Source organism: Carcharodon carcharias, chromosome X (genome assembly GCF_017639515.1).
Source record: "Carcharodon carcharias isolate sCarCar2 chromosome X, sCarCar2.pri, whole genome shotgun sequence".
Lineage (NCBI taxonomy): Eukaryota > Metazoa > Chordata > Chondrichthyes > Lamniformes > Lamnidae > Carcharodon > Carcharodon carcharias.
The window spans coordinates 20,603,163-20,627,075 of record NC_054507.1 but is presented as its reverse complement, the minus strand read 5'-3'; the positions used below and the strand labels follow the sequence as shown (position 1 = coordinate 20,627,075).

General features: G+C 43.0%; 1 protein-coding gene across 17 annotated transcripts in view; it reads right to left on the bottom strand.

Annotated features, from left to right (window-relative positions):
* Window positions 1-23,913, bottom strand: part of kmt2d (lysine (K)-specific methyltransferase 2D) — a 234,870-nt gene that overhangs the window by 72,416 nt on the left and 138,541 nt on the right. For all 17 annotated transcript variants that reach the window (XM_041180424.1, XM_041180425.1, XM_041180430.1 and 14 more), the window contains 3 exons: window positions 22,850-23,029; window positions 20,720-20,877; window positions 8,940-11,311 (listed from right to left, as the gene is read on the bottom strand). In XM_041180424.1, the coding sequence (XP_041036358.1) occupies window positions 8,940-11,311; window positions 20,720-20,877; window positions 22,850-23,029 (2,710 nt within the window). The remainder of the gene's footprint in view (window positions 1-8,939; window positions 11,312-20,719; window positions 20,878-22,849; window positions 23,030-23,913) is intronic.

Here is a 23,913-nt window from a genome sequence, read left to right as displayed (position 1 = left end):
AATGCCTTAATAATAAGGCAGAGCAGCAGCAGAGAAGAAAAGGAACACTGTCACGTGAAATGCCCTGCCCCATGTGCCTAAAGACCTGTGGTTCAAGAATCAGCTTGGTCAGATACAAGAAGACCCATGGCAGAAACTCATGACACTGCGCGGACACCATCTTTGAATTAAGGGCAGGCTAACAACAATACCTGAAGTTCTATTTCTTAATCTACCTCTCATTTCACGAACTCTTTGCAATGCCTGAATTTTATTCTTCCCAATGTTGTTAGTTTCAATACTAGTAATACAATGTCACTCCTGCCAACCCCTCTAAAAACCTCAGCACCTGTTCTGTACCTGAAATACATGCCATTCAGAATCCAAACAACTGTCTACTCCAGTATTGAATATTCAATTGACACTGCATTGGAATTACACAATTACTTAAAAGGTCTACAGCACAGAAACAGGCCATTCGGCCCCAGGTCTATGCCAGTATTCATACTCCACAAGAGACTCTCCCACCCCATATGCGTATCTTTTTATTCCTTTACCCCTCAAGTACTTATTTAGCTTCCCCTTAAATATAACAATGCTATTCCTCTCAACTACTCTATATGGTAGCAAGTTCCAGATTCTAACCACACCCGCGAATTTCTTATTTGACTATCTTGATCTTCACAGTTCTGGACTCCCCACAAGTGTGTAAACATTTTCCCCATATCTACCCTATATATAATTTTAAAGACCTCTATCAGGTCATCTCTTAGTCTTCTCTTTTCTAGAGAAGACAGCCCCAGCCTGTTCAGTCTTTCTTGATAGTTGTACCCTCCTGCAAATCTTCTTTTTACTTTCTCCAGCGTGATATCCTTATCGTAATTAGACGACCAGGTCTGTGTACAGTAGCGTGGACTAACCAAGGTTTAACAACTTTTTTTATTCATTCATGGGAAGTGAGCTTCGCTGGCTAGGCCAGCATTTATTGCCCATCCCTAATTGCCCTCGAGGTCGTGGTGGTGAGCTGCCTTCTTGAACGGCTGCAGTCCATGTGGTGAAGGTACACCCACAGTGCTGTTAGGGAGGGAGTTCCAAATTTTGACCCAGTGACAGAGAAAGAACAGCGATATATTTCCAAGTCAAGATGGTGAGTGGCTTGGAGGGAATCTTGCAGGTGGTAGTGTTCCCATGCATCTGCGGCCCTTGTCATGCTAGATGGTAGCGGTCGTGGGTTTAGAAGCTGCTGTCTAAGCAGCCTTGGTGAGTTGCTGCAGTGCATCTTGTAGATGGTACACACTGCTGCCACTGTTCATTTGTGGTGGAGGGAGTGAATGTTTGTGGGTGAGGTGCCAATCAAGTGGGCCGCTTTGTCCTGGATGGTGTCGAGCTTCTTGAGTGTTGTTGGGGCTACACTCATCCAGGCAAGTGGAGAGTATTCCACCACACTCCTGACTTGTGCCTTGTAGATGGTGGACAGGCTTTGGGAAGTCAGGTGGTGAGTTACTTCTCTGCATTTAAATTCCCCCTCTGTAGAAATGAACTCCAGTGTCTTGTTTGCACTTCTTTTAAGGCCTTATTAACTTGTGTTGTTACTGTTAATGATTTGTGAATCTGTACCCCTTTGTGCCTCTAAGTCATTATTTTCACCATGAATAGACAGCCTCCTTATTCTTTGGACCAAAAAGCAACATCTCGCACTTATCCATATTGAAACATATTTACCATTCACATGCCCATTCTGCAACTTTGTTAACATCCTCTTTAATTTTAACGATACGCAGCAAGACCTGGACAACATTTAGGTTTGGGCTGATAAGTGGCAAGTAATATTTACGCCACACAAGTGCCAGGCAATGGCCATCTCCAACAAAAAAAACCTAACCATTGTCCCTCGATGTTCAGCAGCATTATCATCGTTAAATAATCCACCATCAGCATCCTGGAGGTTAACATTGACCAGAAACTTAAACTAGACCAGGCCAATAAGCCAAATTGGATGTTCATTCATCAACACTGCCATTGAGTACACTAGTCTGCTTGCCTAAACAGTGAATTACCAAGTCTTCTTTGAAGGATTGACTTGCTTCTGTACTATCACCAGGTCGGTCATCAAGCTCAAAGAGAACATCCAGTTTGTTCCTCTGGAGCTGGTCTTAATGCCAAGTGCACTGCCCTATTGACCACTTGCCCTAAGTGCCAGTACCAGTTGGGTGCCACTTGCTATGCTTGGTAATGTCTTTGGAGAAGGCAGCAAAAGGGGATTGCATTGTGCTGCAATGATGTGAGGGTCAAGGCCTGATCCATTTTTATTGGCTGGGAAAGAGGCTCTACATGATTTCCAGGAGTGCAACTGAACTCATGCTTTGAGAACTATAATGATGGTTGTTACTCATAGTCTAAAAAACATTTAAATAACATTTTACTGGCAGCCATGACTCGCTGAAAAGGGGTTACCAGGTCAATGAATACCTTAAACTTGTTGAATTGTACAAAACAATTCCCTCAAAGCATTAGCTCTGGCTTAGGTTGTAGCTAGGGCAGCTCATGGTTGACTAAGAATCCAAAGTGTCAGGCTGCATTTAGCATCTGCCACAGGGCACCACTGTGAGACCTCAAGCGTTGGTGCACAAAAAGCTAATAATCAAAGTACACGGAGATGCACCGCAAGCACACATGCAAAAGTGAAGTATATACACTGCTGAGTTTGCCACTTGAAATTATTCCTGTGTCAGGAATCAATGCTGAACTTTGAGATTGAGTTCACGGCGTTTGTCTTTCAACAAAATATCTGCAGAAGGAGGCTGCTCCCTTCCCTCACAACTGGGGTAAACTCTTGCCATCATCCACAATGGCAGCCATTTGTCTCTTCTTGCCTGGCATTGGAGGTGTACTTCTGAAATGAAGTGAGTAACTCTCCTGTATGGTCCTGGACCCATGTCGCTTCAAAAAGCCGCAAATTCCTGTAAGTGGCTCCGATGGGAATGTAGTCCATATCCCACTAGAGAATGCCCAGGAGTGGATATTGTTTTAAGTTAGTGAGCACTCTTGGGCACCATGAAAAGGCTGCAGTTACAACAGGCTTTTCAATACCCTCTCAGTTGAGGAAGGGAGCTCTAAAAGAGAACCTACCTTTTCCTAGCCATCCCTGGAATAACACCCATGTCTGTCAACTTTCGCTGTTTATAAGATTCCAGTATATCCTCCACCTGTCTCTCATAAATCCCCATGGGAAGCTATAGTTGCTGTTATTATGCCCAGTGGAAAGACACCAAATGCAGTAATGCCAGTCTATTGCTGAAAAGAGACACATACTGACAAAAGCTTTTCATCTTGTACTCACCAGGACAAATGAAAAAATGTCAAATTTCAAATAACAATTTATGCTACAGGAGAAAAGGGTGTTGATTGGTTGGCAAGTCAACTCTGATTGGCCAAGCGTTACCATGGAGAAAGCAACAGGGAACTATAGGCTCCCCAAGCTCCCAGGTAATTCAATAAAGACACAAGGCTTGAACATATTCTATTTGTTTGCAGAGAACAGGTCCTTGTGTATGACTGTATGTCACTTCTAGCACGCGTAAATGAGCCATGTTACTAGCTTAACTGATTATCTTAAATTGGTTGTTAGTGTAGCTATTAGCACACACAGGATTGTTCAGCTAGTGCTTTCCAACTGCAGAATCATATCTAACAGCAGACATTTTGTTTTGGGTTTTGCAAGCACGGGCTTGTTGAGTACAGTCTGCCTATTGCAAACAACTGAAGATTCAATCAATCATCAGGACATAGGCCTATGTACCTAGCATCGCACCGGCACTGAAATTCATGCACACTGCAAGCTTATTTACAAATGTGCCACTGAAGGAAGCCATTGACATTTGCACCGCGTTGCTATATCAAGGCAATATAGACTTGATGCCATTTTCTGAATCTGTATTCACTGAACATATGAACTTAGCAACTCTTGTAATCGAGTTCAGTTTTAATGACGCCATGTATGCCCAAATAGATTCTGTAGCCGTGGGATCCCCTCCAGGTCCAGCACTTGCTGATATTTTCATTAGTCTCCACAAGAAATGCGTTTTTGATGGAATGAGCCCTAACCTCCTATCCCGTGCATATTTCCGATACGTAGATGATACTTATGCAATCTTTGAATCTGCAAATGTATGTAACGATGCCCTTACACGCCTTAATATGCTCCATCCTGCACTCAAATTCACTTTTGAAATAGAGCAGTCTAATGCACTCCCTTTCCTCGACGTACTAGTTGAGACCCACTAATGGGTTTTCCACTACTGTCTATTGCAAGCCTATAAATCACTGGTCACTGTACGCGTTGAGATTCATATAGCTCCATGTGCTGCAAGATTAGCCTTATCAGCAATCTTGCAAATCGGGCCCAAGCTATTTGCTCACCTTGCGCTTGACTGAGAAATAAGAGCGCATCAAAGCTATCCTGGGGATAATGGCTATCCTGATCAGCTCATTGTTCACCGTGCATCTCGCAAACTTGTAAATGGGCCAAAGGCTTCCACTTTCGAACCTAAAAAAAGTGACCGGTCTACCACAAATTACACTGCAAAGGCAAATTCTCTCAAAAATTTGAACAGGTTGAGCAAGCTGTTTTATGCTACCACTATGCAGTGGCTATGTGAGTGGTATTTTCTACTAACAGGATGCTGCTGTTGGTCCAAAAGGATGTTCTACCTACCACACAATTGAGCAAGGTCATGTATGGATTTCAGTGCCAGTGCAATGTCAGGTATGCAACCGTGCGTCCCAACAATTGGCTGATAGAACATGCTGTTTGATTCATTTGGTTGTTTGTAATAGGCAAAGTACAGGCCACGCTCAACCAGATCACACTTGTAAAATCCAAAACAAAATATCTACTATTAGATGCAATTCCACAATTGGGCAGCATTTGCCGAACAATCCTGAGTGCAGACATCTACACTAACAACCAATTTAAGACAGTCACGAGTTTGTAACAGGTCTCATTTACACTTGCTAGAAGCAACATACATTCATATGCAGGGACCCATTCTCTGCAAACAAAAGGAATATGTTCAAGCCTTGCATCTTTTTAGAATTACCCCAGAGCTTTGGGGAGCATACAGATCCCCGTTGCTTTATCCATGGCAACACCTTGGTTGCAAGTCGACTCTTGATTGGCCAATCAACACCTTTTTCTCTTGTAGTATAAATTGTTGTGGCCATTTGAAATTTGGCATTGTGTTTGTCCTGATGAGTGCAAGATGAAATGCTTTGGCAACATGTCTTTCTTTTCAGCAATAATAAACTTCTGTACTACCAAGCGACTGTTAAGCAAGTTTGTGGAGCTATAAACTGAAAGTCATAGATTTTGATGCTGAGATGACAGCAGATTGCTGCCTCTTCCTGTAGAATGGCAGCCTGCATTTGGTCTTCAATCAGGTGCAGTGGACATAAAATACTGCCATTTGTTTCAGAAACTGTGAGAATAAACTTTATCCAACGGGCATAGTGATATGCCCTCCTAACCCAATTGGGTTAGGTACATTTACTTACATCGGCCAAGACCTTTATGATTGCACTCTAAGAAATCAGCCATGAAGAATTCATGATAGAACTACATAAGACCCAGAGGAAAACTTCCAATCCAGGGTCAAGTACACTGGGACCAGTACACTCAGGCATTGGACAACTTGTGTTAAATGCTTTTGTGTATTTGAAAGTTTGGCTCAACGTGGGTTTTGCAAGCACTGGCTTGTTGAGTACGGTCTGCCTATTGCAAACATCATCTTCGGTCTCTTTCCTGGGAGAGTCAGATTTCTGGTTGTCTGTAGGCCAATGGGTACATCAGCTACAGGCTATGGAGGGGCTGTCTGCCCAATTATGGCAGGATCATAGCTCTTATCTCTCACGCCAACTTACTGATTGCCTTATTCAAAGAGTTAAATTGGCTATGCTGCATGCTCGGTTCCCTAGTATACCATCCAGGGAAGGGTGTCAGAAACACCCCTGAATCTGTTTCCTCAATCCCGCTTTTCTCAAAAGAGAATCTGTAGGTGTCTCAAAGGGATAACACAGTGTAAATGGTGCAGTCAGAGAACTTAGTATATAAGTAGAGATTTGTAGTATTTGTCATAATTGTGTGTGAATAATGTCTTTTTGTTCACCAGTATTAACATACTCCTGGTGCCAATGATCTCTGCACTGAGAAATGAAAGATTCTTACCACCAGTGGGTGTCAGCGCATTTTTGACTAGGTTTCCTAATTTTACTGTGCTGTTCTGACTAATGTGGCAAATACTGTGCAGCTGTTCCTTATAAGTGTATTTTGCATACCAGTCAGATTTGACATGCCACTGTACTTTGCTAGCCAAATATCCAATGTGTGGAAACCCAGCAATGTGCTTAGAGTCTCCAAAACAAGTCAGAGAAACCCAGACAGCAGCAAAGGTAGAGTTTCTACTAATATGGTCTTATACTCTCCCCATAGGAACATATCGCACTTAGGAGTCCAGAGGGCTTGTGCCAAGTTGACAGCAGCAAAGGCTTAGGAATTTTCATGTGCAAGGAGGAGTACTGCTAGACTTCAACCAGTTAAAATCATACAGCGCTGGTAAACTCCTTGCTGCATGTCCACGTAGAATCACCCTAACCATTAGGGTGCTTTGCAGAGATATTTAGAGCTGAGTGCAGCCTCCTGTAACAGGTCAACCCTCCAATTCCCATTAATAAACCAAACTGGCTTGGGTCTCAGGTCCTGAATTGTGGAGTCTGCCAAAGAGATAAACTTGGTTGTGATTTTCCTTTTCCAGTTCGCCACCTTAAAGGCACTTCAACCCAAACAATACCCTGTTTATCATGATACCAGCTGTCAATATTTTCTCTTAGCTGTGTACTCGCGCAGCAACCTGAAAGTCCTCTTGCGCAGGTTGCACACAAGTAGGCCCCTTTAAATTACTACACATGCATGACTGCACAAAAATTTTTTAAAGGGGTCCTCACACTTAAATAAATCGCCCATGCACTCCAAGCTGCATCATGTTTCAGCCACATGTATTCATAGTGATCACAAAGGTTTGAAAAATGTGAATGACCTATCGCAAATGCGAATGCATTTTGCAGAGATTTCAAAGCCTGTTGTAGGTATTGGTACAAACATCCTGGAACAATTATAACTTTATTTTAATGCACAGCCTTCCTTGCTAGCCAACAAAGAATGGCCATGGGTCAATGTAAATACACTACTGAGTGCAAAGTTCCAAGATGGTGCTTTAACCCTTGTATGCTTATCCTCTTTGATTTTTGACCACTTTATTTGCTCACAATATTTGGGAGTGGGGGTGACCTCAGGACCTAAGAAGCACTTGACTGATCACTGATGTTACCATACAACCTAAAGAACGGGGAGCGAGCGAGCCTTTAGCTTCGTAATAGCATTCCTGCCTCAGAGTCAGAAGATGCAAGATATATACCCAACTCCACAGAGAGTCCTAGTTCCTGAATTCTGGGTATACATCTAGCAGGATACTCCTGTCTGGTTGGTGTAGGCATCCCTCACTCATCATATGGATTGAAGGAGCCCATAAAACCCTTCCATTATATAGGAATAACCACTCTATCAACTGGTATAAAGATGGTTACAGCCATGGAAGGAGTATTCACAGTACTGCTGGTTGGGTTTTTTTCAAATCAATATGTGAATAGTCTAACTATGAAAACAACCTAAATACCATAGCTTTTCTTTCTTTTGTATGCTGTACCTGAAAGGAATAGCACAAGTTTAACGTGTTTTATCTCGCAGTACTGACGCCTTAAGCTTCCTGAAAAGGATAACACAAAAATCTGGACAGGCCAGATTAACAGAATGTATAATGCTATCTCATTGGAATTTTGCTGCCAGAATATGATATGAAGAACAAAAAATTTTTAAGCTGGGAAACAACAGAGTGGTTCAGTGACATGTACTGGGGGTCCATATGTTGCAAGAGGAGATCACATGCAGCATCACCTATCTGCAACACCCTGATGACATTCTTCATGTGCAGGCACAGCACATCGTTTACCTGGAATATATCAAGATAGGCAATACTCCTGGAGTGTGGAGGATGAGGAATGAAAAAAATGTTGGCCAAACAAAATTAATTATGACTGATCTACAGTGGGTTCAGAATAACGCAACCAAACATTAAACCTGTTGACCTTCAGCAATTAGTCCTAATTATTCCAGAAGGACACATTTCTGGCTTTCATGCTTGTGTATTTTCTAGCATTTGCAGTTATCTTTTTATTTCTGAAGAGTTATGGTGATTGTAACTGCTGCCTCTATTTGTTAATGGTAACTTCTTTAAATTCTTTGGAATTCCATCATTTTCAGCCCCAAAACTGATGTAAAACTTGATTAAACAGCACTGCAAAGCACAAGTACAGTTTGAATAAATTATGGGAAACTGTTGGGTGAACAAAACTGCAATGGTGGAAACATAAAATTGGCTTTAAAAATGAACACAAAAACCCCACCCTAATCCACTGTGCATATATTCTGCATGACTGCAATTGAAATTATGAAAAAAGTAAACATAAAATGACTTGCATTTTTATAGAGCATTATCAAATCTCTCAAACGTCTCAAAGCACTTCACGTACAATGAATTACTTTGAAGCACAGTGACAGTAAATATGACAGCCATTTTGCGCACACCAAGATTCCATAAACAGCCATGAGATTTATGACGAACTATATTCTGGTTTTTTTTTGGGTGCAGCTTGCAGGAGGAATGATGGCCAAAATACATGGAAAACATACTCTTCCTTCACAGTGCTGTGGGGTCTTTACTGCCCACCTGAACTACCGGAACAGGAAGACAGCTTCCTGACATTTCTATGCTAATTTAGTACAGCAGCCAATACTGGCTAACCAGGAAGAACCCAATATTATCTGCAAGTTTGCTCATTACCTACTGTACCTGTATCTGGGAAGAAAGCATTGGCTAATTGTTGCTGCTGTTGCATCACAACTTGCTGCGTCTGCTGCATGATGCCCAATTGCGATACAGCTAACTGCTGAGTTGACAGCAATTGCGGTGAGGTCATATGTGGACTCTGCTGTGAAGCCACTATCTGCTGTGGTGGATGTTGCCCTGTTACCACATGCTGCTGCTGTTGGGACATGACCACATGTGGTGAGGCTCCAAGCCGTTGCTGTGATGCTGTCAACTGTTGCTGTTGTGCAGATGGAAGAGATCGTGGGATCCCCAAGTGATGATGCTGTATCACTCCTAGGATATGTTGCTGTGGCAGGTTTAAATTCTGTGGTGGCCCCTCAAGGTGCTGAGATTGCTGTGTTGTTGGAAGGTGTTGAGAAAGTCCTGGATGACTCTGTTGATGTGAAACTTCAAGTTGTTGCTGCTGTTGCAGAATTGGAAGGGCCTTTGAATGCTGCTGCTGTTGTGGTGTAGGTACACACTGTGATCCTCCCAATTGCTGCTGCTGCTGCAGTTCCATTTTCTCTTGCTCAAGCAAATCATGGAGAAGCAGTGGAAGCTCACTTGCTTCCAAAGAACTCTCTACTTTGACAAGGTCATCCACAGATCGACGTTTTGGCTCCATGCTGGACACATGTTGGCACATCTCGTCTAGCCCAAGTTTACCCAATGGCGGTCTAGACTGGACAGCCAGTGGCATCTTGGACACTATCTGAGCTGAAGATGTGCAGGGTATACTTTCTAAATCCAAGTTAGAATGCCCATTGCTGGGAATGCGTGCAGTCCGATGGCCACTTGAAGCAACTGTACTACTTTGAGTAGTAGTTTGTGTTCCACTGGTAGTACATGTAGTTGCCTGACACAGTGCTACACTTGTGTTAACACTAAGCCCAGTTCCCATACCAAGTAGCATTGACACTGCTCCTCTCTCATCATCACCCTTTGGCGGACTTTCTGATTTTATCAAAACTGTCTGCGCATTGGACGTACTTGCTACAAACTGGCAAGCTGAATTTTGGGAAATGTTCTCTTCAACCTTTAGTACTAGATCAAGAGTAGGTTTAGGAGAATTGTCAGTGGATGGGGCCCTGCTGACTGGATCACTGCACTGACTGCCAGTGTTAGTCTCTGAATTGACATTATTCATTGACTCACACATAACCCTATCAGAAGTGGACAGAGTATCTGCAATGGCATCTGATTTAGCCATTGTTTTTTCATGCTCCTCTCCCTTCTCTGTCTTTTCCAAATCAGGTTTGTTGACTTTATCATTTGTACATTTAATTGCTGGGTCTACAGCATCCTGATCAGTCAGTATGTCCTGACCTTCCTCTGCTTTCTCATTTGCAGATTCCACTAAACGCAGCTGCTCTGTGAATATGTCCTTTTTATCACCTGTGTCTAGCTCAGGGTCAGTGTAAGCCAACAGATCAAACTCTTCACACTTCAGGAGGTCATCTAGGTGGGGGTCATTTGTTTCTAGGTTATCAAGGTTACCAAGCTCATCGTCTGTCTTACTGTCCGGGTCAAGACTCAGATTGGCAAGGTCATCTTCTTCATCTAGCTCCTTAGGTGAATCGAGTCCTTCATCTAAGGCTTTTTCTACGGAGTCATCACAAGGGATCTTTCGAGGATCCAGCTCTGCATGCTCTGTAACTACATTGGAGATCGATGGGACAGAGTTAAGTGGAAAGGATGCTGAGCTGTCCTTCAAACTGTCCGAGCAGCAACTAGAAGTGGATGACGTTGTCGACGAAGTAGTCTGAAATGTCTGCTGTGATTCAGCTTGTACAGTGGAATCTAATGGCTCTTTTGTCTGGATATGTTGATGGGCACTTGAAACTTCCACTGAATGAGGTGAGGATGGCAATGGAGCAGAAATATTCTGCTGGGGCAAGAGTGTAATTCCAACTGGTGACTGCGGCAAAGTTGTACCTGGACCTCTCGACATCACCTTGCATCCCTGCATTTGGTGGATAAATGGACTGATTTCTTGATTTGGTATCGGAAGGCGTGGTCTTGGCTGGGGAGTACGCTGTGCCAATTGGGCGGCAATGGGTAAGCGTTGGGAATTGTGTCTCAGTTCTATATACTGAGGACTCACAGGAATTGGAGAAGCCACAATTTGTTGCTGTGCATTTTGAAAAGTGATCTGAGTGGCAATTCTAGGGTTAAGTCCACCTGTGCTGTTCATCTGCATGGTTACTGCAGGCCTGTTTACATGCAAAGCTTCAGGTTGCTGGAAACGAGTCTGTCCAGGAAGTCTTTGTACCAACTGCTGCTGCCATTGTTGCTGTTGAGCAGCTGGTAAGCTTCTTGGGTGAAATCCTTGTGGGCTACCAACTCCTGATTGTCTAGAAAAAAAAATGCAATTGTAAATAGAAATAATGCAAAGCAGTAATATTTAGTCAGAGTTCCCTTTCCATTTGGGGCAATGTTAAGGCCAAACAGATTCTAACACCCCATTAGCTTGGTTAAAAAAAATTGATGTCAAATAATTTCAGGCATTGAAAGTGGAAAAAAGACACTCATTCTACATCAAGACCATTAGACAATGCAAGTGACCACAGCAATAAAGTTCATTACCATAACTGGCTTCTAATGACGTGAGCTTCTCTATGATCCAATGTCACAAGTATGATTCCCTGCGATCTAATATCATCATTCCAAAAATCTTCGAGCTGATCGCCAATAAAAATTTTCAATGTAAAACATTATGGTCAAAACAGGATATTAGGATTTTAACCTGTTCTGATGAAAGTCACCCATCTAAAACGTTAACTGTTTCTCTCTCCACAGATACTGCCTGATCTGAGTATTTCCAGCATTTTCTGTTTTTATTTCAGATTTCCAGCATCTGCTGGATTTTGCTTTGGTCAAAATATTATGATGTCTACTAATTTAGCATGCATAGCCAATTACTTGCTGATGCTCAGCAATCATATGAGCAATGTTAAAGCTTGTTCCACAGCCCCTTTCATATCAAAAACAAGTTGTCACTGCTTGGTAGCTGCACAGCATATGCCACAAATCCACAGGGTTGAATCACCCACAATAATGTTTTGAGATGCATGCTACACAGGAACCTTAACACATGCTACAATTAAATCATTTCATAATGGGTCCCACAAAAAAGAGTTCAGGCTTGGGAAATCTAAACGCCAAAACAGCTTTCGTTATGCTCTGGTTGATTTTCTGTGGAGCTACTCACAGTGAATCAGAGGTTATGCTGCTATTAGTTGCGGGAAAAGAAAAAAAAAAATCATTGGCAGAAGGGGTTTGGAAAGATGTGCTTCAACAGTGAAATAAGTGTTTTCCTTGCATGCAGCAAGTGGTGAGGAACAATATCCCTTAAAGACTACAGTTAAGTTACAACTAATAAATAGATGTATACAGGGGAAGGGGGTAGATTAGTAGGCAGCTTAGTACCATGTGGCTGCATAGCTTCTTTGTCCAGTGCTGTGGTGGTGGTGGCGGCGGCGGGGGGGAGGGGCGTGTGTGTGTGTGTGTGTGCGCGCGCGCAAGGGCAGAAATGGCTATGTTTAATTGCTAAGTAGATTTAGATAGAATGCAGGGGGAAACCAAAGACCTGAAGACACCAAAAGCCAGCCCTGCAGATGAGAAGTAAAAATCAAACCAGGGCAATATTCCTACGAGAAAGTGAGGAGAATGACTGGAAAAGTAGAAGTTTGCACAGTAAATACATGGTTGGTTTATTAACCCTCAATTGCATGACCAAACAACCCCATGGATATACATCGTCTATTCTGTTAAATGCTCCGAAACCCTATGCTTTTAGTCTAATAAATATTTATTCTCAAATCTCCAGCCATCTTTTTTGGTTAGGCAGGTGTCTGATGTAGAATCATAGGACAGTAACAGCACAAGTGGTCATTCAGCCTGTCAAAGCCATGCCAATTCGGAGCAATTTAGCTAATTCCACTCGCCCACTCTTTCCCCATGGCCCTACAATTTTCTTCCCTTCAGGTGCTTATGTGCAAAAAATCTATCACAAACCAAGCTAATACTAAAAATCCTACACAAGCCGTTTCTATTTGCTTAATATTTGTGCACTCTATCCCTGGGGGGGCACGCTCCATTTAACTCAAGTGCAGAAAGAGTAGGCCCATGTTGTCAACAGCCAAGACCTGGGGACCACCCCCCGCTGCCCCACAAGTGTGCATGCACATACTGCTAGAATTTAAGCAGCTTAACCATGCGGTCTATCAGCATTGAGTACTGGTAAGCTTCTTGCTGCAAAAATGTTGTGGAATGAAGGGGGAATGGTATGCGTGAGAAAGGAAGGAAAGGGAGAGAGGAATCCCTAGATTACTGACTGCCTCCTGGTGTGTCATGTTTTCTCTGCTTCAAGAATAATAAGGGATTTAAGTTAAACACATAGGCAAGGAAATATTAAAACAAAGGCCCTTCGTTTATGGATTTCACAGAATAATATATTTTGGATCTTTGATCCTCAAAGCGTCATTAAAACTCCAAGAATGCTTTTTTAATAATAGGAATTGACCCTTACCAGTAACTAAATCTGTCACTCTGACATTCTCCAACATGGCATAAACACTTGCCTAGGAGGCCATTCAGCCCACTGATTCCATGCCAACTTGCAATGGAGCAATCCAGTTAGTCCCACTCCCCCGCACGATCCCCATAGCCCTGTAAGTTTACTTCCTTCAAGTGACTATCCAATTTCCTTTTGAAATCACTGATCGTTTCCACATCCACCACCTTGATGAGCAGCTAGTTCCAGGTCATTAACACTCACTGTGTAAAAAAGTTCTTCCTTACATTCCCCCTGCATCTCTTGACTAAAATCTTAAACGTGTGTTGCCTAGTGCTTGTACAATCAGCTAAAGGGAAGTGTTTTTCTTTGCCTGCTTTATCTAAACCTGTCATAATCTTGTACACCTTTATCAAATCTCCCCTCTATCTCCTTTGCTCCAAGAAGAACAACCTCAGCCTTTCCAACCTAACTTTCTAACTAAACCTCCCCCCCGCCCCCATCTCTGGAACCATTCTGGTCAATCTCCTCTGCACCCTCAAGTGCCTTCACATCTTTCCTAAAATGTGGTGACCAGAACTGGAAACAATACTCTAGTTGGGGCCTAATCAGATAGGCTTCATTAATAGAGGCATTGAGTACAAAAGCAGGGAAGTTATGCTGAACCTAAGATCTCATAAGCTTCGCTAACCACTCTCAATAAGTCCTGTCACCTTCAAAGATTGATGCACATGCACCCTCCAGGTCCCTCTGTTCCTCTACACTCTTTAGAATTGTGCCATTGAGCTGGATTTTATGCCCCTCTGTCTGTTTTCAACAGTGGGGTGGGGGACCCATAAAATACAAGGGCTGGCAAACCCACCACGGACCTGCCCACCCCTGAGCTGACCCCCACAATATAGTTTGTGGACGGGCTACCAATCCATTTTTAAAAAAAACGAATGGTCAATTGAGTCAACTAATAAGCCACCCACACCATCATACAGTTGGCATGGGGAGGTAGTTATTTTTAAACACAAGTTGTGAAATGGCAAGAAGGGGCAGAACATGCTTTGGGCACTTCTCTCCCCAAAGATGTTACCCACCCGCCCTACTTTGTTCCTCTCTGCCTGGCCACCAAACCCCCCCTGCCACCCCGCCACGCTGCCCAATCCCTCCCTGCCCTAAAAGAAAGGGACTTACTGGTTCCAGAATCCACTGAAGTTTTGCACAGGCCCGTTTGCACTCCCAGCAGCACCCACCACTGAGCTCTGCCAGAGATTTAATGCTCACCCCTAATTGCCCTCGAGATATTGTTGGTGAGCTGCCTTCTTGAACCAGTTTGGCTGGCAGCTCTCAAGGGCAAGACTTCCTCCTGCTGAGGGAAGTCCCACTGTCAGCTTGTTTAGCCTGCCGGCGACACTTTATGGCTGCAGGAAGGCTTTTTGTCTTAGATGTATCGGCTATTTGCCGACTCTTTGGGGGGATAGGGTGGGGCGGGGGTTGGATGAAGCAACTATACCCCCCTCCAATCCCTGTGAAAGCCAGCCCATTAAGTCTACACTGCCTCTCCTCATCCCTTCTGCCAAAATGCATCACCTCACACTTCTCTATTAAATTCTATCTGCCACTTGTTTGCCCATGCTGCTAGCCTATCTGTCCTGTTGCAGGCAATTTGTGTCATCCTCACTTTTTGCCACTCCTCCAAGTTTGGTGTCATTGGCAAATTTTGAAATTTTACACTGTATTCCAAGATCCAAGTCATTTATATATATAGCAAAAAAATGAATGGTCCTACCACTGACACTTGGGAACACCCTCCACCCTCCACTACCCTCCAGTCCAAAAAACAACCATCTACCACAACTCGCTGCTTTCTGTCCTGAAGCCAATTTTTCATCCAACTGCAAACTGGCCCTATTCCATAAGCACCAATTTTGTTAAGCAGCCTTTTATATCATACGTTGTTAAACATTTCCTTAAAAATCATGTTGGCAACATCCACAGCATTCCCTTCTTTAACCTCTTTTGTTACTTGATCAAAAAATTGAATTAGATTAGTCAAGCACATTCTGCTTTTTACAGATCCATGTTGGCTCTCCTTAATTAACTCAAACCTTTCCAAGTGCATGTTGATTTTTTTTTGCTGATTAAGGATTTTAAAACCTTATGCACCACTGACATTAGACTAACTGGTCTAGGACTGTCCTTACGCCCTCTGAATAAGTTACCACTCTCCAATCCTCTGGCAACTCCCTCATATCTAGGAAAGCTTGAAAAATTAAGGCAAGTCCTTCTGCCATGTCCACCCCAATGCCTTTAACAACCTGGGATGCAGACCATCCGAACCAGGTGGCTTATCAACCCTAAGCATAACCAGCCTTTCCAGTACCTCCTCCCTTTCAATGTGCACACTATCCATTGCCTCCACCATCTCCACGTTGACTGATGTTTGGTCAGATTCTGCTTCCTTAGTAAACAATGATACAAAGAACTCATCAAGTATTCTAGCCTCACCCTGTACCTCTCAGCAGATCTCATCTTCTTTGTCCCTAATAGGACCCACTCTACCTCTTACTGCCCAGTTACTATTTACATGCTGGTAGAAACTTTTTGGGTACCTGTAGTAATCTGATATGTAATACACCTTTAAGACAAGCATTGTAATGTAAGATCACATGATCTTAATACCCAATAGCAGAGTAGTGCAGGCTACCTCTGAGAGAGAGAGTTTTGAGTTAGACATTGAAGAGTGGAAGACAGTTTTGAGCTATGAGCACACAAGTGTAACTGCTGAGTTTAGTTTATAAATAAACAACATGTGTTTATTCTAACAATGATCTCCTGATGCTCTCTGTCTCTGCACCGACTTGGTCACCCCGAAATAAGCGTGCAACCTGGATCCTTTAGCCCCAACAAACCAAAGGGCATTGGATTCAACAAACTGGAATGAGAGTAAAGGCATGAAAAGCCACGGAAAAAACGAGGTAACAAAGTGAGGAAGGACGAAGGAAATCAGAACAACCGAAATCGGGCCGTACCTCGCACGGTAGTTGTAAGTAAAAGAAAATTTCCTTCTTGACCGAAGTCCTCCCCTCAGAACATGCCGCAATTTGGATGAATGGAGCCTTTTGACCCAACCTTGGACGACTGGTCTCACTATGGTGAATGCCTCGCGTTCTTCTTCCAGGCGAAAGACATTGCGGGGGAGAAGAAGAGACGCGTGATCCTTCGGTCCACATGGGGGAGTAAGACATACAGACTAATCTGAAATTTGTTGGCACCCAGTGCCCCAGACTCATAGTTTTGATGACTTAATGAACCTCGCAGAGAATCATTCCCAGCCCAAGCCATCGGTGATGATGCAACGGTTTAAATTTACTTCAAGAATTAGAGCTGCGGGGGAGACAATTGCTTGTTATGTGGCAAGTCTGAAGCAATTAACTGAACATTGCGAGTTCGATACATCTATCAATGATATGTTAGAGGTCGACTGGTGTGCGGTATAAACAAAAATTTGATTCAGAAGAGATTACTGGCTGAAACAAATTTAGGCTTTTTTAGAAGGCATTGGAAATCGCTCTGGCCAAGGAAGGTGCAGTGCAAGACTCAGACGCCATACAAGGAGTGCAAAATGGCGTCGTCCTCCATGTTGGGCGGGAAACCTCAACCAAAAAGAACGCAGAAGTGCAGAACTTTACTCAGAAGCGGGAAGCAGCTACCGCTAGCAGACAAATTAAAAGGGATAACTTAGCAGCAAAAACATGGCATAATAGTAAAAGAGATGGAAGCAGACAACCTTGTAATGAACCAGTTTAAAAAGATCGAATGTTTCCTCTGTGGGGCACTTCATGAGACATTGTAAAGATAGAATCAGGCAGGTTTGCGGACAAAAGCAAAAACCCAATGGGATAAACAGCGCTGAAAAGCCTTAAGTAATAGATCCTGACATCTGTTCGTGATATGATTTAAAGGTAGGAAGAACAGAGCCTATGTAACCATGAGAATGAATGAGAAGCCTATCAGAATAGAGGTGGATACTGGTGCAGCCACTACTGTGATCGGTGAGCATACTTTTAAATACCTGAATCATAGGAAGTGCAAACTGAATTTAGAAAAAACGGATGACAAATTAAAAACTTACATAGGAGAAGACATACAAATCAAGGGCATATGTAAAGTCACAGTACATTACGGATGTCAAACAGTGAGATAACCCTTGATGGTAGTAGTAGGCAGAGGACGAAGCATACTAGGATGAAACTGGCAGAGGGAAATCAACCTTGATTGGTCGCAATGACTCCAAAAGAAAAAAATGAAAACCTGCCGAAAGACCTTCACACACTTCCAGTTTCCCTTCTGTCCAAGTATGTACCTCTGGAAAAGTATAAAGAGAAACAGGAAGAATTCTGCACTTCTCTAAGTAAAATGAAGGATTATCTGGCAGAGAAGTCATGACAATGCTTAATTTTCCAAGAGGCAGCACACCAATGCAAAAAAGAGATGGAAGAGCTGAAAAGTCAGCTATGTGGAACCTAAGAGACTTTGGAGGCAAAAGTTGCGGAATTTTCTAAGAAGCAGACAGATGATGAAATTCTGGAAAACTCAACTACTTAGTTCACTCAGGTCGAGCTTACATCTGAGATTGGTCTGGCCAATACGGAAGTCGAAAAAAAGGCTGAGAATAAAGTCAGTGTCAGAAAGAAGAACGCCCATAGAAAGAAGGCACAGAAACAGAAATAATACGTTTATTTGCAGCTTATAAATATACTTTTAATTCATAGACCCAGAAGCCAAATTGCAAATGCAGATGCACTCAGTCGTTTACCTTTGCAGGTAAAAGATGAGGATATTCCAATTCCTCAGGACTTCGTTTTGTTATTGAACTTCCTGGACTCATCACCGATATGTGCAAGACATATTAAAGATTGGACAAACCGAGGACCAGTCATATCCAAAGTGAGAAATCAAATTCTTCATGGTTGGTCACAAAAACAAGAATCTAAGGAAATGAAACCTTATTTCCTGAGAAGATATGAGATTACCAGCCAAGAAGGTATTTTATTGTGGGGAACTCGAGTGATTGTTCCTCCAAAAGGACAAAAGCCATTGTTATCCAAACTTCAAAGTGTACATCCCGGAATTTCCGAAATGAAGCCAATAGCACGTAGTTATATGTGGTGGCTGGGAATGGACGGAGACATAGAAAACTTAGTGAGAAGCTGTATGCAGTGCCAACAAGTACAAAAATTACTTGCAACAGCCCTGTTACACCCCTGGGAGTGGCCAGGAAGACCATGGGAATGAGTACACATCGACTATGTGGGTCTTTTATGGGAACAATGTTTCTACTTATCATAGACACTCATTCAAAATGGATGGACATATATGAAGTGAGGTCACCCACATTTTCAGCGATGATAGACAAACTAAGACAAAGTTTCGCAATTAGTGGACTACCTGAAGTGCTAGTATCAGATAATGGAACAGTGTTTACAAGTACCGAATTTAACCGATTTACAAGCCTCAACGGTATTGTTCATGTGAAAACCTCTCCATACTACCCTTCTTCAAATGGACTCACTGAGAGAGCAGTTCAGATGTTCAAACCTGGTATGAAGAAATTGTCTGGAGATTCGATAGCGAATAAATTAGCATGATTTCTTTTCCATTATAGAACCACCCCTCATTCAATGACAGATGTCACACCTGTGGAATTGTTGATGAAGCACTGTCTCCAATTGAGACAGCCTAATTATGCCAAACCTGGGCGGGGTGGGGGGTAGTAGGAAGATAGCAGCAAAGTCAAAAAAAGGGACATGATTGTCACAGTGGGGACAGAACATTCAATGTAGGAAAGAAAGTATTTGTGAAAAATTTTAGAGAAGGATCAGCATGGTTGTTCGGTGAGCTAAGTGCAGTAGCCGGACCTCTTTCCTATCATGTGAAAGTCAAAGATCGGGTAATTAGGAGGTATGCGGATCACATAAGAGGAGAATCCAAATACCCAGAAACGATTCCACAAGTGTTCGAGACTGAATCAACATCTCCTGTTGAAAGAACTCAACCGAGTACAAATGTGTTTGAAGGGCCGACTGTACCTGAAAGAGTCGAAGAACAGATTTACAGGTACCTACTGAAGAACCAGATGCTCAGGCGACTCTAGTAAAGGAGGTTCCAAATCAAACTTCAGAAGCTGTGGAGCTGAGACGTTCTACGCACATAAGGAAATCCCCAGAGAGACTGACTTTGTAAATAATTGATCTGCGTAAATAACATGATATACTGAAAAATGGTAAAATGTATTTTTTGATAAAGGGGGAGGGATGTAGCAATCTATGTAATACACCTTTAAGACAAATGTTGTAATATTAGATATGATCTTAATATCCAATTGCAGAGTAGCGCAGGCTAGCTCTGAGAGAGAGTCTTGAGTTAGACACTGAAGAGTGAAGACAGAGAGTTTTGAGCTGTGAGCACACAAGTGTAGCTGCTGAGTTTAGTTTGTAAACAAACAGCACGCATTTATTCTACCAACCACCTCCTTATGTTCTCTGTCTCTGTACCGACTCGGTCACTCCAAAATAAGCGTGCAACCTGGATCCTTTAGCCCCAACAAACCAAAAGGCACTGGGTCCAACAGTACCCTTTTATGTTCACTGTCATTCTATTCGCATACTCTCTCTTTGCCAGTCTTTCATCTTCACCTCCCCTCTCAATCTGCTGCATTTTTCACTTAAAGGATTCACTTGACATGCATGTTACACCCTCTTTTTTTTCCATCATCATCCTTCTCCCCCATCATCCAACGAGCCCTGTTTTTGGCTCCCTTACCTTTCATCCTCATTGGAATGTACCTAACCTGTACCTGAAGCACCTCTTCCTTAAAGGTCATCCATTGCTGTGTTACAGATTTTCTCGTCAGTCTCTGGTTCCATTTTATCCTGGCTAAATCCCTTCTCACCATATGAAAATGAGCCCTCTTCCAATATAGATGTTCTCCATTAGATAGTTCCTTGCTCTTCTCCATTACCAATCTAAATGTCATGATATGATTACTCTTGCCCAAACGTTCCTCCGCAGACAGTTGGCCCACTTGTCCCACCACCAGATCCAGCAATGCCTCTTTTCTAGTTGAGTCAAGAACATACTGATCAAGAAAGTTAACAGTCAGCCAGCTACACATACTTCAACAGGCTATACTGCTGAATCAACCAGTACGTATGGCCATTTTGCTGCAAATAGGTGTTAGTTAAATCGCACATACCGAGGAGTGTTTACATCACCAGTGGGGGGATTGCCTGGCTGTGGAGTCCGACACAGATTCTCATCCGGAGGAAACAATCGCTGTTTATCTATTACCACTGGATTTATTAATCTCCCATTTCCAGAGCCAGGGATTAGCCCTCTCAGGCCAGACCGGTCCTGCAATAAAGAAAATCAAGATTTACAAAAAATAATCTTACCTTGTATGCCAAAATGTTGCAAACTAACCCAGTTTAAATTGCAAAAACTATTGCATTTAAAAAAACCTGCTATTTACAACTAACAAGAAATATTAGATTAGGATCCGGCTAACATTTTCCCTCAATTAGCACTACCAAATGCAGGTCTTCTGTGCAGCAGTCCTAGGCTGTAAATTGAAGGGGCACAGCATTGAGATTGCGGATCAACCATGATCATGTTGAATGGCAGAGCAGGTTCGAAGGGCCGAATGACCTGCTCCTATTTTCTATGTTTCTAATTGGCAGTTTGTCTCATTGCTATTTATGGGACCACAAGGTGCAAGGTAACGGTTGCCGTGATTGTCCCAAAACACTTCACACGCAATGAGCTCATTGACGCTCAGTTTGGGTTCTGCCAGGATCACTTAGCTCCTGACCTCATTACAGCCTTGGTTCAAACATGGACAAAAGAGCCGAACTCCAGAGATGAGGAGAGAGTGACCGCCCTTGACATCAAGGCAGTAGTTGACCGAGCGTGGCATCAAGGGGCACTGGCAAAACTGGAGTCAATGGAAATCAGGGGGAAATCTTGCTGGTTGGAGTCATACCTTGCACAAAGGAAGATGGTTGTGGCTGCTGGAGGTCAATCATCTCAGTTCTAGGACATCACTGCAGGAGTTCCTCAGGGTAGTGTCCTAGGCCCAACCATCTTCAGCTGCTTCATCAATGACCTTCCTTCCATTATAAGGGGAGAAGTGGGCATGTTCGCTGATGGTTGCACACCTTTTAGCACCATTTGCGACTCCTCAGATACTGAAGCAGTCCATGTCCCAATGCAGCAAGACCTGGACAAGATCCAGGTTTTGGCTGACAAGGGACAAGTAACATTCGTGTCACACAAGTGCCAAGCAATGACCATCTCCAATAAGAGAAAATATAACCATTGCCCCTTGATGTTCAATGGCATTGCCATCGCTGAATCCCCCACTATCAACATCCTGGGGGTTACCATTGACCAGAAACTGAACTGGACTAGCCATATAAAGACTGTAGCTACAAGAACAGGCCAAAGGCTAGGGATCCTGTGGCAAGTAACTCACCTCCTGACTCCCCAAAGCATGTGCACTATCTACAAGGCATAATTCAAGAATGTGATGGAATACTCTCCACTTGCCTGGATGAGTGCAGCTCCAACAACACGCAAGAAGCTTGACACCATCCAGGACAAAGCAGCCCGGTTGATTGGCACCATATCCACAAACATTCACTCCTTCCACCACTGACGCACAGTAGCAGCAGTGTGTACCATCTACAAGATACACTGCAGGAATTCACCAAAGCTCCTTAGACAGTACCTTCCAAACCCACAACTGCTACCATCTAGAAGGATGAGGGCAGCAGACACATGGGAACACCACCACCTGCAAGTTCCCCTCCAAGCCACTCACCATCCTGACTTGGAAATACATCGCCATTCCTTCACTGTCGCTGGGACAAAATCCTGGAACTCCCTCCCTAACAGCACTGTGTTGGGTGTACTTACACCACATGGACTGTAGCAGTTCAAACAGCCCACCACCACTTTCTCATGGGCAATAAATGCTGGCCTAGCCAGCAACGCCCACATCCCATGAACGAATTAAAAGGAAGGCTAGTGACTTACAGAACGTGGCTGCAGAAGGATTTGCAATGACAAATGGAAGACTCTCCCAAAATGAGACTGTAGAGTGAATGTTGGAGGTGGTGATAAGGGAAATATGACTTTTTTTTTAGAAGTTCTTACATGTGAAAAACTGCTACGTTAGCTATTCAAATTAGTAAAATCCACACCTGGTCAATAAATTCAGATAGGAAAAAACAAAGCCGAAAGCAGATATCAGCTGATGAAAGGGTCTACAGGAGAAAATTTAGAAAGTCGTTGAAAATGCCAGACATCCAACATCAGTAGGTACCTGGGAGAGGGGGTATGGAGGTGGTGCTCTCGTCTGTAGCTCATGGGGCTGGCTTGAACTTTCTTGTGGCCAACTGCTTGTTGAAGTGCCACCCCCACATGCAGCTGCCTGTTCCTTCTCTTGTCGCAAGTTATTCCGCTGTATTTGCTGGCGTATCAAAAGTTGGCGCAACCTCTGTCGCTGAAAGGACAATAATACATAAAGGAACTGCATTTCAACAAAATTTCTTCTGTCATATGTTTTCAGTGAACAGCTCCATTCTATGGAGATCTAAACTGTACCAATAACAGCAATTGTTTATAATTCAGCGATCACGGAAGTCAAATTCTAAGCCTGCTCCGCAACACTACCTTCCAAAGTGACTGATAACTTTGGTCAATGCTCAAAATCAGATTGCTTGGGTCATCTCAACCCACACCAGAGCGCACAAAATTATATCAAGAACTCTGCAAACAAGAATCCAATTTCAATCGGTTAACTGTGAAAAGCTGCCCAACTGGGAAAAACAACACTTCCATTTGTATACACATTGTGACCTCAAGGCAATTTAGAACCAATTAATTACATAATATTTTGAAGTCTAGTCACTTCTGTAATGCATGAAACATGGCAGTTAATTTGTGCAGAGTAAGGTCCCACTAACAGAATGTGATAATGGCAGATAATCTGTTTTAGTGATTTTGATTGGAGGGGTAACTATTGCCCAGAACAGCAGGAAGAACTTGCCTGCTTTTCTTCAAAATAGTGTCTTGGGATCTTTTACATCCAGCAGAGAGGGGAAACAAGGCCCGGTTTAGTGTCTCAGCCAAAATACGGCACCTCAGGCAGTGCAACAATTCTCTGGTGTGTGACTTGAACCCACAACCTTCTGACTTTGAGGAGCCTAGAATGCTACCCATTTAGTCACAGCTGACACTGCTAACTACTAATGCTTCAATTTTTCTAATCATATGCTTCCCAGTGGTCTACTGTGATTACAACAGTTATCATAAACAAACATGATGATCCTAACTTAAAATAACTTGGTTGGCAAGTATATGCAATCACAAGCTTAACTCAATACT